Source organism: Hyla sarda, chromosome 3 (genome assembly GCF_029499605.1).
Source record: "Hyla sarda isolate aHylSar1 chromosome 3, aHylSar1.hap1, whole genome shotgun sequence".
NCBI classification, from domain to species: Eukaryota; Metazoa; Chordata; class Amphibia; order Anura; family Hylidae; genus Hyla; species Hyla sarda.
Genome location: NC_079191.1, coordinates 183,551,981 through 183,568,568, shown reverse-complemented (window position 1 = coordinate 183,568,568; position 16,588 = coordinate 183,551,981). Strand labels below are relative to the sequence as shown.

Sequence of the window (16,588 nt, the reverse complement as noted above, 5' to 3'; positions counted from 1 at the left end):
GTCACTTCCATTTTATCAAGGAAATGTCATGAGCTCTGATATAATGAGTTATATGTTGTTGTTGTTGCTTTTCTTATGGAGAACCCTGGCACATTTCTCTCTATCACAATAATTTATTAAAAGTGGTCACAAGGGCATGCATGATCATTCTCTTCAATGGAATGTGTAATATATTGTCATGTGAGTTATGTGCATATGTTCCATAGACTAAGGCTGAAACTAACAGTGCAACTAAATGTAATGTATTTCAAAAGACAAAGATTGACTTACTGGGATTTCTAATTTCATGGCTTAGAGTCATCAGACGTTCAAGTTCTAGAAAGTAAAAAAAAAAGAAAATAAATATTGATTATCCCTAATGCAATATATATATATATATTTAAATATACACTGTATATATTAGGCAAAAGGGATAAGTATTCCTCTTAGAGAGAGGCACCACTTCTGGTGTATGGAGATTCAAAAAAGGCCATTAGCACTCCACAGGCTTTCTGGGAAAGGGAATATGCAAAACAGCTCATCACATTAGATAGATAGATGTCTGTTAAAAGAGAATCCTCCACAGATTTTTCATATATTTGACATATTTTACAGTTATAAGATTTAGGGGGAGATTTATCAAAACCTGTCCAGAGGAAAAGTTGCTGAGTTGCCCATAGTAACCAATCATATTGCTTCTTTCATTTGTAAAAAGACCTGTGAAAAAGGAAAGAAAGGATTTGATTGGTTGCTATGGGCAACTTAGCAACTTTCCCTCTGGACAGGTTTTGATAAATCTTCCCCTTAGTCTTTTAGTATTCTGCTTTAAAAAAAAAAAAAAAAAAAAAAAACATTCCAATACTTACCATCTGCATCTAGCACATAACTGGATGAAATGCCATCAGTATCACTAACTGCCACTGAGTATGTCCCCAAGTCATCCTTGTCTGGGTTCTTAAAGTATAGTTTGGAGCTAAGATAAAAGAAAAGTAAACATGATGTATAAATGAATACAAGAGAAAGTGTAACCTTCAATTGTGTCCATCGCACGCAAACACAACATACTGTTCTCCAATAGATTCTGCCTTGAACTTTTCTTCATCAGTGATTTCCTCGTAGGCTTTGCACCATGTAAACTGAGAAGCTTCGGAAATCTCAGAACAGTTGTAAGCAAGATAAATGTTTCCTTCTTCATCAACTCCTGTAGTAATCTCCTCAACACCTACAATTTACCAAACAGTAGTAACTATTGATATACTTCTTTTTATGATACAGATGTAGCAGACTTAAAGGGGTACTCCACCCAGCGTTCACCCCCTCAATGCAAGTCTATGGGAGTGGGCATGGCAACCACCATGCCCCATCCCATATACTTTCATTGAGGGGGTGTGGGAGTGACATCATGATAGGGCGTGATGTCACGAAAGGGCGTAAGGCTAAGTTTCCACTTGTTTGTTTGTTTTTTTGGCAAAAAACACTAATTCTGCCGCATGGCGTTTTTTTGGGCCAAAAAACGCTGCGGCCAGATGTTAGCTGTAAATCAATGAGAAATCGCAAGTTTCGAATTCCACTTGGCGTTTTTTCACTTTGGCTTTTTTTAATCCTTTTGGCGTTTTTTCACTTTTTTGGGGGGTTTTTTCAGCTCCTTGGCGTTTTGAAGAAAAAGCTGTATGTCGCTCAAACCGGCTTTTTTTCGCAAAATCGTTGCATTTTGTTCCAATAGAAGTCTATGGGAGTGAGAAAACGCCAAGAAAAACGATATGTGGGGTTTAACTTTGGCATTTTTGCAGGCGGTTTTTAATCTTTTTTGAATTTTAGCGATCCAAAAAAAGTGATGGAGATAAAATTTCATAGGGTACAATTATAAAAATGTTTTAAAAGATATACAGTAGTGAAGGTAAAAATTGTATCTAACGAAATTTATATTATTAAAAAAAAAATGTTTTATTACTTTTTAAACAAGGATCAATTTATGTGTGCGGGGAAATAAAAATGTAGCCAACAATTATAAAAAATTTATTGTGTGTGTGTTTTTCACTTTTTTGCTTTTTTTTTGACATTTATATTAATTAGTACTACTACTCCCAGCATGGAACACACTGTTCCATGATGGGAGTAGTAGTACCTGCACTAATAGACAGATCGCCCATAGCGATTCTCCTGTATAATATATGGATGCGTCCGGCCGCTCTTCTATGGTCCCTGCCCTGATGTATATATACACATATTCCGATTTCCCGCAGAGCTGTGATTGGCCAGATGGTTCCAGCCAATCACAACTCTCTGTGAGAAATAGGAACATGTGTATATATACGGCCGTGCAGGGGACCATAGAAGAGCGCCGGCCGCATCCATACATTTTAAAGGAGGATCACAGCGGGTCTCAGGAGGAGGGACATCCGCCGTGATCTTTCCGTAACTGCAGCTACTACTACTCCCAACATGGAGCACACTATGCCTCATGCTGGGAGCTGTAGTATCTGCATTAATAGACAGATCGCAGCGGGTGTCAAAAGTTATACTCGCTGTGATCTGTTTATTAATGCAGATACTATAGCTCCCAGCATGGAGCAGAGTGTGCTCCATGTCTGGAGTAGTAGTGCCTGCTTAAGGACACATCACAGCGGGTCTCACTACGGACACCCGATGTGATCCATAGCAGAGATGCAGAGCGGTTCCATACATTGCTCGCATCCCTGCTCTGCACTGTACTCCGGGCTGGCCACTCATTCATTCATCTTTTCCTCAGAGCTGTGATTGGCTGCAACCATCCGGCCAATCACAGCACTGGGTAGGAAATATGAATGAATTATGTTCTATTTACATCACTGGCCGGAGTATAGTGTGGAGAGGCGAGCGGTGTATACAACGGCATCTGTGCTATATTATGGATGATCGCATCAGGTGTCAGGACTGAGACCCGGGGCAATATGTCAATAGTACAGGTACTACCACTACCAGCATGGAACAGTCTTTTCCATGCTGGGAGTAGTAGTACTACATAAAAATTTTTAAAAATTTAGAAAAAAAAAGCGAAACACACAAACTTTATTAAAAAATAATAAAAATTGGGTTATAAAATATATACATTGCGTTTAATAAAAAAATTTCCATTACTGCTGCATCCTTTTTTTTTTTGGTACTCAACAAATTTTGGGTACCAAAAAAAAAAAGCCAAGGTGCAATTTCCACACAAATGAAAAAAACGCCAGAAAAAAACGCCTGAAAAAAAGGCATGATGACGTAGATTGCACTGGCGATTTTTCTGGCGTTTTTTTAATCCCTAAAAACGTAGGGCAAAAAAACAAGTGGAAACTTAGCCTGACAGTGAGGTCATGACCCCCACAACCCGTAACCAGCATTTGGAACAAAATGTTCTGAACGCTGGGGCAGTGAAGTACCCCTTTAAGGCAACTATTGTGAATGTCTTCATTTAAATACATATGAAGGCCAAAATAGAAGCTTAATAAATCTTTCTGCTAGCTTACAATAGATATCCCTTTAGGTAAGTACTTAGAACTTTAGCCTTAAAAATGTCATCCAGTAGCATGAAATAAAAAAAATAAAAAATAAAAAAACTGTTCCTACCTCACCAATTTCCTGCCAATGTTTTTGAAACAGTGCTCAGGTCTCTGATAATGTCCATTTATTGGTCCCAGTTTCAACATAAGAAAATGCCAGCTCAGCCAAGCAATGACTGACATATGTAAGCACTTAATTACTTATATGTCTTGACAAAAAAGTGGAGATCAGCAGGGACCCAGGCACTGTTAGAAGAGGGGGATTTGTAAGGTGAGTATTGCTTTTTTTAACCTAGTCTGTCCACTCACTAAATTTTATTCAGTTAACAAACTTTTTAAAAGTGTCCCTGTTTTTATAAAAACAGCTAAGCGCTTCTCTCCTCTGCTCCCTGCAATCTCTAACTTGCTGCATGAGACAAGCACCATAGACTTATAATAGTGCTTGTGCAGCCGGACAGAGATTGCAGAGAACCAGGGAGTGAAGCACACAATTACGTGCTTGACAGGTCTAAAGGTTAACCTTTAAAGGTGTTGCCCAGCGAAAGAAACAACTTGTGTACGGTATCAAAAGTATAATAAATCAGCTTACTGATATAATGTTACTAACCATACTGCACAGATATCCCATATCAGCTCTGCTCTCTCTTTCTTGTAGCTGTGACATCACTACACACTCAGAGCTCCCATATCTGCCCACCCCCTCCTGTCTGCTGCAGAAAGCTTTTCTCAGTCACGGCAGTTTCATTCAGAACTGGCTTAACTACTCGCTTATCTAAGAAAGCCTTCTTGCTGCCTTAAAATCGAATGAGTAGTAATATGAACTCCCATCTTCCCATCACTGGTCTTGTCCTGAGCAAGCAGGAGGAGAAAAGGAAGAAGGGGCAGAGTGTTACAAGACATCACAGCTACAAGCCAGACAGCTCAGCTGATATGGTGAGATCTCTGCGCTATGGCTAATAACATTGTATTAGTGAGCTACTTTATTATATTTTTGGACACCATACACAGGTTGTATATTTTGCTCTTTTAAATATTTAAAATATATGGCTGTATTATCTTGGGATATAGATGTGCTATTCAACAGCACTCCTAGGTTTACAGTTTACTAAAATGGTAGAAAATATATATTTACATTGGTTTGCCCACAATCCTAAAATGAGAAATTTTATTGGTATTGAGTTAATGACATGCTAATACTTTCTGTTCTTAAAAGGCAAAATAGAGCTTAACATTTCTTTGCTATAAAATCATTTGCATACATACTTACCTGGCCTTGCCTGAACAAGTACCGGCTCTGAAATGTCAGATGGTTTACCAATGCCTGATGCATTCACAGCACGGATTTGGAAAACATATGTTTTGCCTTCTTCCAGTTCCTTGACCTTCACATCAAAATAAAAACATGACATTTGAATCAATATGATAGGAAAATGTTTACTTCAAAATATTATTAACAATTACCGTCAGACCTCATCTGTTTATTACAGTGTCCTTGTTGTTCCCTGGTGTAAACTATGATACACATACTATAATACAATATGGATGTGTATGTAATAGTATATACCTTTAGGTACCGGTTGGCTGTTGCGGTTTCATTCACCCTTGTCCATTGCTCTCCATCCATTTCTCTGTATTCCACAAGATATCCCACAACAGCGCTACTTCCTGAATAAATAGGTTCTTTCCAGAGTATCACAAGTGAGCTACTCCTGACCTCACAGAATGTAAGATCAAATGCTGGTCCTAAAGGAAAGAATAGATAGGTCAAGTTTAGGAACAGGTGCAGGTCATCTCTGTAAGGGAGGACAGAAAATAATAGGAGGATTAGATCAAACAGACAGGAAAACAGGAGTAATTGAAATTGGGGCCCAGATTTTTCAATTTTAGCCAAAAACTTTTTCATCTGACCGTAGCAACCAACCAAAGCTCAACTTTAATTTCACAAACTGCTCTGGTAAAATTAAAGGGGTATTCCAGGCAAAACCTTTTTTTATATATATCAACTGGCTCCGGAAAGTTAAACAGATTTGTAAATTACTTCTATTAAAAAATCTTAATCCTTCCAATAGTTATTAGCTTCTGAAGTTTTCTGTCTAACTGCTCAATGTTGATGCCACGTGAGTCATCAGAGAGCAGTTAGACAGAAAACAACAACTCAACTTCAGAAGCTAATAACTATTGGAAGGATTAAGATTTTTTAATAGAAGTAATTTACAAATCTGTTTAACTTTCCGGAGCCAGTTGATATATATAAAAAAAAGTTTTGAACACCCTACGTACGTTCTCCATAATCCACCATGCACACAAAAGGAAATCTCCCATCTTTCTGTTGTCACTAGATGCGGAGAAGGCGTTTGACCGGGTGGACTGGGAGTTCATGAGGGCCACCCTTTCCCAGATAGGCATAGGCTCCGTCATGCTTTCACGCATGATGGCCCTCTATACATACCCACAGGCACAGATAAGGGTCAATGGTCGCTTATCCACACCGCTTGACATACGAAATGGCACGAGACAGGGATGTCCACTGTCTCCCTTGTTGTATGTCCTCTGTATGGAACATCTCTTAATTGCAATCCGACAAAACCCGGATATCAAGGGACTGTCCCTGCCTTCGGGCCATAGTAAGTGTGCAGCGTTTGCGGATGACTTGTTGCTTTATTTATCCTCACCACACACCTCACTCCCATCCTTGTTAGCCACGATACAGCAATTTTCATTTTTCAGCAACTATAAATTGAACATGGCTAAATGCGAGGCCCTAAATATTACACTACACCAGACAACAGTACAACACCTTAAGGACAACTACCCGTTTAAATGGCAACCCCGATCTCTTAAATACTTAGGTATACAGGTCCCTGCTGCACTCTCGGACATATATCAAAGTAATTTCCCCCCACTGCTACAAACACTGAAATCTGACCTATCTAAATGGGAAAGGAAAGACTTTTCCTGGCTGGGCAGGATTAATATTCTTAAAATGAATATCCTCCCCCACATCTTGTACTTATTTACTAGCACTCCTGTTATTCTCCCCCGAACTTTCCTCAAAGAACTGACTTCCTTACAGTCCAGGTTTGTCTGGGCGCAAAAACAACCTAGAATTGCGAGACACGTCCTCATCAGACGAAAGAACGAGGGGGGTCTGGCACTGCCCGATCTCCAATCTTATTACCTAGCGGCCACGATGACTCGCATTCTGGACTGTTTCCATCACCCTGTAGACAAACAATGGATTCGATTGGAACAGGATGCCCTAGGATTCGATCCCAGGACGTTACTATGGTGCCAAAAAGCCCCCCTTTCACCACCTAGAATCAGTCACTTACCCCCAATCGTAGCTTCTATTTACGGTTCCCTTAAAACTTACACCGCTAAAACCCCCATATTCACCAAGGATGGGCCCCTAACTCCGCTGTTCCACAATCCAGCATTCCCCCCAGCCCAATATACTGGCGATTATCTCTCACACAGCGACAATACTTATACCACGTTTCAATCTCTCCTCTCTGCCAACGATATAAGACCCCTCTCAGACATTCTGGAAGGGAAACCACCCACCGCTATTCAACATCTCCAATACGCTCAACTGAAACACTTTTATAAGATGTCCCGTAACACCTTGAAACTACATCGACCGTTGTCAGACTTTGAGCAACTATGCATAGCCGGACGGCCCGTTCAACACACGGTGAGCGCCCGCTACTGCTGGCATCGTCCATCAAAACACCCTTGTCTTATAGGGTTAGCTGGGAGAAGGATGTGGCACATTCCTTCTCCGACTCTAACAGGTCTCAAGCACTCCACAACTGTCACAAAACATCTATCTCCAGTAAGGCACAAGAAACAAACTACAAAATCCTAACTAGATGGTACAGAGTCCCGGCGCTTCTGGCCAGCATGTATCCGGGGGCCTCAGATGTGTGTTGGAGGTGTCGTCAGGCAAAGGGTGACATGACCCATATTTGGCTCACATGCCCTAAACTCATGGCCTTCTGGTCTTAAGTGATAGACATTATACACCGCGTGACGATGGTGACCCTCCGGCGCACACCTGATGTTATGTTACTCTCGATCTTTGAAGACCAGTTACCCAGGCCCACCCAGAGGTTGATTTCATATATGCTGCTAGCAGCTAGATCAGTGATACCGCGGCTGTGGAAATCACCTGTCCCCCCTACTGTCTCTAATTGGCTCTCAGAAGTGTCAAAAATTCATAAAATGGAAGAACTACTAGCAGACAACCCGAAACGACTCACGAAATATAGCGCCATCTGGTTGCCATGGCTGACCTTCATGGCCTCGCCAGAATATGACACCCTATACCTTGAACACTACACTACACACATTGTGTCCCCCACGAACCCCTAGCCGTACCTTTATCCCTATGCCCTCCAGATGGGCAAGCCCAGCGACATCCAGATCGTGTGGTAAGTAGAACTCTTTTGACACTTGGTCCCTTGCTGTTTGTAATAAGCCACTACCTTCCTCGTCCTCATCCTGCTTTCTTCCCCTCTCCTCCTCCTCTCCTCTCTCTTCCTCTCCTCTTCTTCTTCCAAATTCTCGCCCACACCCCCACCCCCCCTCCCTTCCCCACCCTTTCCACTATTATATGGATACTAAGATGTCGAGGTGCCTTGCTTCACCGTCTTTGCTTACACATATCTCGATGGCTGTCTGACCTTACCCCTGCCTGATCCTCACCCTATCTGCCACTTCATGCCTTAATAATATATACTACTTGTTTAGTAAGGATAAGAGACAACTGGCAACCTAATCGAGGTCTCTGATGCGCTGTCTGAACTGTAAGTAATGCACTGATTATATATAACACCTAACTGTTGATTCCGGTGCAGCCTCGACATGCGAGTTATTGTTGTGCATTCGCATTGTTTTGTTACAATTTTTCTTTTTATTATCTGAAAATCTTTAATAAATTCTTATTTGAAAAAAAAAAGTTTTGGCCTGGAATACCCCTTTAAATCAGAACAATGTGCAAATCAGGAAGTTTTTGTCTCAGACAGATTGATAAATCTGGGCCACTACAATAGCGTCATGTAAAGGACCACTCCTACAGAATGTTGAATCATTAAAATTAGTGAACTATGGTAGAAGAATACTCCAGGGACTGATTTATGACTAAGAATGATAAAATGGGGCAACAATGGGAACAGGTTTACAAAAGAGAAAATTATGGAATAGGAATGTTGCCTGGCTTGACACATTATGATCTTTAACACATTTTGTAGAAATCAGCATCAGAAGCCACAAGTCCATGGAACCATGCTTTTGAACGTTTGTCCCCTTAATATACATCTTTTTGTAATAAATTTCAGCATGATAACAGACCATGTTTCAAACCACAACAAGCTGGTCAAATAAACATATTATAGTTCAGTGTATGATAATGCCTTGTATAGTACAACTTGCACAGTAACCAGTTTATGATTGAATAGAGAGCCATTGTGACATGTGGAACTAAAGATAGATAATACAAATGTTCAGTTGACAAATCTGAAAATCATCAACAAACTAGCATTTTAAAGGGAACCTGTAAACTCTATGTCATGCTCAAGTGTCAAGGAGGCTGTGCTGACCAGTTTCGAGCCCAAGTCCTCCCTCCCCCTTCCAGCCTTGTTTGATTGTTATACAGGCCTCAGTGATGAAAGCAGAGCAACCTGTCATTCAGGGAGGCAAGGAGAAAGATGCAACACCTTGGCACCACCTCCTTGACACTAGAACTCTGAGTATGACATAGAATCAGAAGAAAGCATGTTGAAAGCACAGTCCTAATGGTAGGCACCATATTTTAGAACAATGTTTAGTTGAGAGAATTAGTATACATTTTTGTAGGAAAATGTATTTATTTATTTATAAAAAAAAAGTTAAATATGTGATACAACTTTGAAATATATACAAACATTTTTTTGTATCTGTTGTGGTCCAAAATCAATGAGGGCCCCACCCCAAGCTCCTCCTGCTGCTCCTAGTTCTTCATCTATACAGTCTTTATGAAAATTGTGTATGAATATTAACTGATAGGGAAAACGGAGATAAGGGGCTTATTCTACAGCTACATTGTGTGTATCTCTAGTCTCTCTGCGGGGTACCTGAGTAGCTAAATTAAACAGATCGGTTTTATTATGACCCTCTGTAAATGAGTCTACTATACAGAGCTGTACACATGACCTCATTTTATCATTTATCAGGCATTTTGACTATAATAAGAACATGTGTTCACTTCTATATAATATGATTGTGTATACCTTCCCTCCAGTTTATACACACACACACACACATACACAAAGTACATTGTATTACAATGACTAGAGACAACCTAGCTGCCTCTCCTTATTTTCAGGAGCCTACACGTGAATTAAAGGGGTACTCCGCCCCTAGACATCTTATATCCTATCCAAAGCATAGGGGATAAGATGTCAGATCGCCTGGCTCCCGCTGCTGGGGACCCACAGGATCTCCGCTGTGGCACCCTGCTATCATTACTGCACAGAGCACACTCGCTCAGTGCGTAATGACGGGCGATACAGGGGCCGGAGCATCGTGACATCAAGGATCCGCCCCCTCTTGACATCATGGCCCGCCCCTTAATGCAAGTCTATAGGAGGGGGCTTGATGACCACCATGCCCCCTCTCATAGACTTGTATTGAGGGGGTGAGCCGTGACACCAAGAGGGGCGGAGCCATGACGTAACCATGCTCCGGCCCCTGTATCGCCGGTCATTACGCACAGGGCGAGTTTGCTCTGTGCAGTAATGATAGTGGGATGCCGCAGCGGAGATCCCGGGGGTCCCCAGCAGCGGGACCCTGGCAATCTGACATCTTATCCCCTATCCTTTGGATAGGGGATAAGATGATAGGGGCAGAGTACCCCTTTAAGGCCCTCTCCCTTGTCCCCTTTCATACAGACTGTGTATGGATTTTGGCTAGCAGCAGAGTACTCATTGACTTTGCACCATAAGAGATGTAAAACGGTTATATATATATATATATATATATATATATATATATATATATATATGTACTCTTTAAACCTCAAATGTCAATTTGGGCTGAGGAGTCCAGAGGGTGGTCCTACTCATTGTTTGACAGGAAGCTCTATGCACACTCATACAGAGAAGGTTGTCAGTTAATGAGTAGGACCATCTATAACCTGGCTTCTCAACCAGTGGTACCCATACCCCTAGGGGTACGCCACTGGTTGTTTGGGGGTTATACAAATGCGCTGACAAATACTGTCCATGCATTGGCCAGTATTTGGCATAGCATAGCCGCTGCATCTCTCTGTACAGTAGCGCAGCCGGAGCTGTGGCCGGGCTACTGTAAGGGAGCTGCGTGGTTGCCAGGGAGACATGTGACCTCCCCTGACATTGTGCTGAGGTGCCGCACAGCGCACGGGGATGTCACATGTCAGTGCAGCCTCGCAGAACGGGACACGCTGCATCCAAGGACAGGCCACACGGGACTGAAGGAGGCCTGGTAAAGTGAAAAAAAAGTGAAATATATGTGTATGGAACGGATGGAGGGTTTTAAATGTGTGTATATATATATATATATATATATATATATATATATATTAGCATTGGGGATCGAGGGGAGGGAGGAAGGGAGAGGAGGGTGAGGGGGAATAATAGCACAAGGCATTAAGATGGAGGGGGGATAGGAATAATGGCAAAATAGATTAAGATGGATGGGGGAGGGTTAATCATTACTCCCCCCCATCCATATTATTCCCCATTTGCCAATAATCCCCCCTCCATCTTAATTCCCTTGTGATATTATTATCGGATATGGCAAAAGGGGATGAAAGGGAGGGGGGATAATGGCACAAGGGGATTAATATGGCTATCCCCCCCCCCTCCTCCATTTTTATCCTCTTGTGCCACTATCTCCCCTCCCTCTGATTCTCTTGCGCCATCCCCCCCCCTCCATCTTAATCCCCTTGTGCCATTCCTCTGATCCCCTTTTGCTAAATCCGATAACAAGGGAATAAAGATGGAGGGGGAATAATGTCACAGGGAGATTAAGATGGAGGGGGAATAATGGCACAAGGGGATTAAGTATTGCATTAGTATAAAGGTAAGAACACGCCTTTTGTCCGAGGGTACCCCTCGCGCATAAATTCCAAAAAGGTTGAGAACCACTGATCTATAAGACTTCAAAGCCCAAAGTGCAGAGGTTTAAATAAATGTCCATGTATTTCCAATTCCAAGTCAATAAGCTATTGCTGTCATATTCAGTTGGGTATTTGTTCTTATTTACATACAGCATACATGGGTCACTGCCACATCACAATAGCGCATGTCCAGAAATGATAAACTATCTAGCATGTGTTCCATTATTTTCTAAGACACTAAACCCATAGCATGTGTAAACCGAAGAATAAAAAATGTGTTTACAGCATAATTAACATCATACACATTATGAATCATTCATAGTCAATGTAAGAGGCTATCTTCAGCAAATGGTATATTACACGTTCATAATGATTTCTCATAATGATAACTATTATATTGGTTTATGATTTTAAGCATAGTGACAGTAAGTGGCAGCTACCATGTCAGACTGTGTATGCATGTAGGCTGTGTAGTGTATGTAAAAGTCCCCTATGGGGATGTAAGTGAAAGTTAAATTATAAAAAAAAATTAAACACACAGAAGCCCCACCCTTAATAAAAAATGTAATCTCCCTTTTCCCATTGTTCAAATTGAAAAGAAAAGAAAAAATGCATACGGAAATGTAAACTTTGCAAATGCAAAAACCAATATATATTTCCAAATTGCTTATTTTTTCGTCAAATCACATTCCGAAAAAAATCCAAAGTGATCAAATGGTCATATATGTGCAAAAGTGATACAGGTAAAACTACAGATCACAGCTCAAAAATAAGCCCTGCATAAAAAAAAAATTAGAGGGGTAAGAGTACAACAATTTAAAATATACTTATTTTGTAAAAAGTTAGAAATTTTAAAAAGTTAGAATTTTATGTTAAACATGTTTTTTTCAAAAATGTTTGTTGATTTTCTTATATATATATATATATATATATATATATATATATATATATATATATATATTAATCTTAATAAGAATCACATTTTAGTCAGTATTTTTAGCCAAAATTAGGATTGGAACTGAACCAGAGAAAATCTCCAATACAAAGATTTGCATTTTTTTCTGTACTTTGAACCCATTTCTGGTTTTACCTAAAATTATATCTTATCTCTTTGCATTGTACCTAAAACTATAGCAGTTTCATTCTGGAAAGTAGGCATAATAATAAACTAACACTTTCTGTTCTATATAGCACACTTTTCAGCAATGTCCTCCTTATCATCACATACAGGATTGCAAGTGATACCAGTGCACAGATGAGACTTATAATCACAGTAGATGATGGTCAGAGTTCAGCCTCTCCTTCCTGTACAATGACCTCTCCAGAGGCTTAGAAACATCCATCATAAAAGTGAATAGGGCCAGTTGCAGTTTATTGTTACCAATGAGTTTTGCTGTAGATCATATATCTAAATTCTGCAAAAAAAAAAACTCAAGCAAGATGGGTGCCCCCATAATAATGTACAAAAAAAAAAGAAAGAAAAGAAAATTACAATCAGAAAGTAGAAGAAGAAGAAAAATAGAAAAAAAATAACACATAACATAATTAAAACATATTCTTTTTTCTCATTTGGTTCTTCTATTTTCTGATTGTGTCTGATATATTTCCTTTAAGAAAAAAAGACCAATAAAGCAATGAGCACCAACAACATCTCGAATGTTCTTGTATTCAAAAGGTTATGATTATCATGGTCATGGTTCTGTGTCCTTTTCTTCCTACTATGTACAGAATACTTTATAGGGCTATCAACTACCCCTGGGGCTCCATTAATAATGAAGTATCATCTCCCCCACTGCACTTTTCCCCCAGAGATAGTGAACTCTCAGATAAGACAGAAATTAGTCAAGCTTGTCAAAGTAGTTGACATTTGCAGATTTGACATAATAGTATACAATGGCTACTACATCTGCCAAAACTAGCATCAGGTCTTTATGGGAAAGGAAGTATATAGCTTTTTCTCTGTTGGGTTGGATCGATTCAAAGTTTCAAGAAGGAGCAGGCTTAAAATTAAAAGTATAGTAATAAAAAAGTATGTATCTTTGTACAGTATAGACATATGAATTCTGGTGTCTGAATGGGACTGCAGAATCCCATTTAAATCATAAGACAGTACATTCGGCAGAACTTCTGACCACTCTCCATGTCTACTTGCTCATCCACCCTAAACGATGGATCAACAACTGGGCACCGGTCCCTTCCTGCGCTAAAGTGCTTGGGCGTACGAGTCAAACAAAACAAACCAACTGTACATGTTGGGAAACAAGTCAGGAACATTACGGAACCAACAAGCAGATATATGATACAAACAAGGCAGGATATAGCATACTAACAAACAGTTCAGAAACCCCAAAGAAGATTAACGGCAGATATGATAATATGAACTAGACTAGATATGAGAATAAGTATACAGCAGACAAAACCAGGAGATGCAGGGGATGAACAGGTTAACTAAATGTCAGAACACTAAACGGGTAAGGAAATCAAGAGCACTTTTCACACTGGATGCAGAACAAGGAACACACTAGGCACCCCATTCCAAGCATGGAGGGACATTAATACCAAAGCCACATAGGCTCCTAGCCAGCGAGCACTCTCCACCAAGTGATCAGGATACCGGCCTAGGAGGAAACAAAAATCCTAAATACAAGAAAACATGGGTACAGACAAAAGACTCACTCACTTTTAGATAGACGGATGAGCCCAAGGCTCAGAACAGAATTCTATCCTTGGAGTTGCAGGATCAAACAAGGTTAAAACAGGACTGACAAAATGCACAATGTGAATACAGACTAAGGCAACACAAAGCAAAAGCAAAACGAACATACAAGAATACTAAAACCCACCAAATGTACTAAAACAAAGCAGTCTATGTATCAAGCAGGACAGATAACCATGGTTAAAACTCAGGATATGTGCACAGACAGACATAGTGAACATCAAGCCAACATGGCCGGAATACAGGTCTAATCACCAGCACAGAACAGCACCTGAAGAGGTCTTATATCCACTCCCAGTGCTGAAGTCAGGAAGGTTATCTCTTCCCAGGGAGAATTAATACAGAAACTGTTCAGACACAAACAATGTCTGAACAGGACCCAAAGCAGAAAATACAAAATACAGATAAACGAACATTACAATTCCGCACAGAAATTCTGGCCTATGAACATACCCTAACTCTTTATTATATTTCTAAAACAATTCCAGGACAATTTGGAAAGGTGGATTATGCAGCTGAAAGACTTCACTGCTATTAGGGAATATTGGTACTTCAAGGCCACAAAAGAAACCAAGGTAACCTCAAATAATCAGGAGGACACTGAGAAACTATTGTGCACATGGAAGGACTACAAGGAGGAAGTTACTGCTCTCCAAAAAACATTGCTGCCTGTCTGCAGTTTGCCAAAGAATGCCTAGACAAGCCGTAAGGCTATTGGAACAATATTTTATAGATGGATGAGACCATAATACAGCTTTTTGGTTTAAATGAGAACCCTTATGTTTGGAGAAAGGAAAACACTGCATTCCAACATTAAAAAGCATCATATCATCAGTGGTGGTATCATAGTTTGGGCCTGTTTTACTGCATCTGGGTCAAAATGGCATGCCATCATTGATGGAACAATGATTTCTAAATTGTATCAGCCAATTCCAGTAGAAATGTTGTGGAAGGTCCTAAAGTTTGTAGTTCATGGGAGGAAACTCACCAATACAATAGAGTTAAACTTGCTTTTTACAAAGAAGTGGGCTACAATTCCACCAAGCCAAGGTGCAGAATTTATCAAGTACCAAATACATTTTGATGCAGTTATTGCTACATAAGGGGGCATAGCAGATACTGAAAGACACTTACAGATATTTCATTTTGGATTATTTTTCTCAATAAATAAATGGCCAAGTCTAATATTTGTGACTCATAATCTAATCTCTTATCTAATCCCCAATCTCTTAATCTGCTTTTATATGATGTACTATGATTTAAGGTCACTTAGGCCACTGAATCTATAGACTGTAGGCATTGTTTATTTGTGTCCATCTACGTGACATTTGACATTTGTTAAATGTCACCTTGCTTTTTTTTTAAACCCTGTTTCTCAAACAGTTTCTGCATTTCCCATTACGGCACTATGTGTTATGTTTCATCATGCAAACAACATTTTCGCATTTAAAGTAAAACTAAAAAAGCCATGCCAGATATTGATCATGACTTTTGACTGATAATCAGTCTGAGCTCCTATTCTGGTATCTCGGTGACATTACTTTGAAATACTCAAAGGTAGATAGTGGAGCCTTTCCCAGAGATGTAATACATCATATAACATCTAGCTGCCTCTTATGTAGATAACTTCTGATGCTATTTTCATTATTCATTTGTGCACAATGCAGGATTTTACAATCATATGATATCATGTATTTCTAAGTAAGATCAAACTAGATGGGAATAAACAGATTTGCTCGATTTCAACTCTATTTAAGATTCAGTACAACTGCAAGTCATTTAATATCATGCACATTGCTATATGATGCTGCTTTAAATACACTGAAGAAACATGCAGATTTCCATCAATCTTAACACTATCTTCTGAGCCAACAAAATATTATTCTGAAAATAAATGGTGGCATGAGTAGTCTATTTGATTTTTTGTTAGTGACTCCCTTCACATTGAGTTGACCATGACACTTCAAACATAAATTGCACTCAGCAGTGAGTTAAAGGAAAACCTTCTCTATATAACTGGAAAAGCAGAGTAACAATTATTTCAGAAAAGTACACAAAATGCTCAGTAAACGTTTAATAGACCAAGAAGGATATAAGCTTGGCCTGCATTTTCATAATCGAGGGGGGCATTGAGTGGCAGTATCATGGCTCGGTTCTCTCTTTCTTGCATTATGACCTAATTTCTTGATGACCTGATCTCTTTACTTATCCATATGATTATTACTATGTCCCATC

At 39.8% G+C, this 16,588-nt stretch overlaps 1 protein-coding gene across 6 annotated transcripts in view; it reads right to left on the bottom strand.

The window, feature by feature from the left end:
• The window catches only part of MYOM2 (myomesin 2), a 158,476-nt gene that overhangs the window by 66,432 nt on the left and 75,456 nt on the right, over nt 1-16,588 (bottom strand). For all 6 annotated transcript variants that reach the window (XR_008891211.1, XM_056565676.1, XM_056565678.1 and 3 more), the window contains 5 exons: nt 5,065-5,243; nt 4,768-4,882; nt 1,045-1,201; nt 846-952; nt 271-315 (listed from right to left, as the gene is read on the bottom strand). Coding sequence is in view for 5 of the 6 variants with exons in the window: in XM_056565676.1 (XP_056421651.1) it covers nt 271-315; nt 846-952; nt 1,045-1,201; nt 4,768-4,882; nt 5,065-5,243 (603 nt within the window). In the remaining variant the exon portion in view is untranslated. The remainder of the gene's footprint in view (nt 1-270; nt 316-845; nt 953-1,044; nt 1,202-4,767; nt 4,883-5,064; nt 5,244-16,588) is intronic.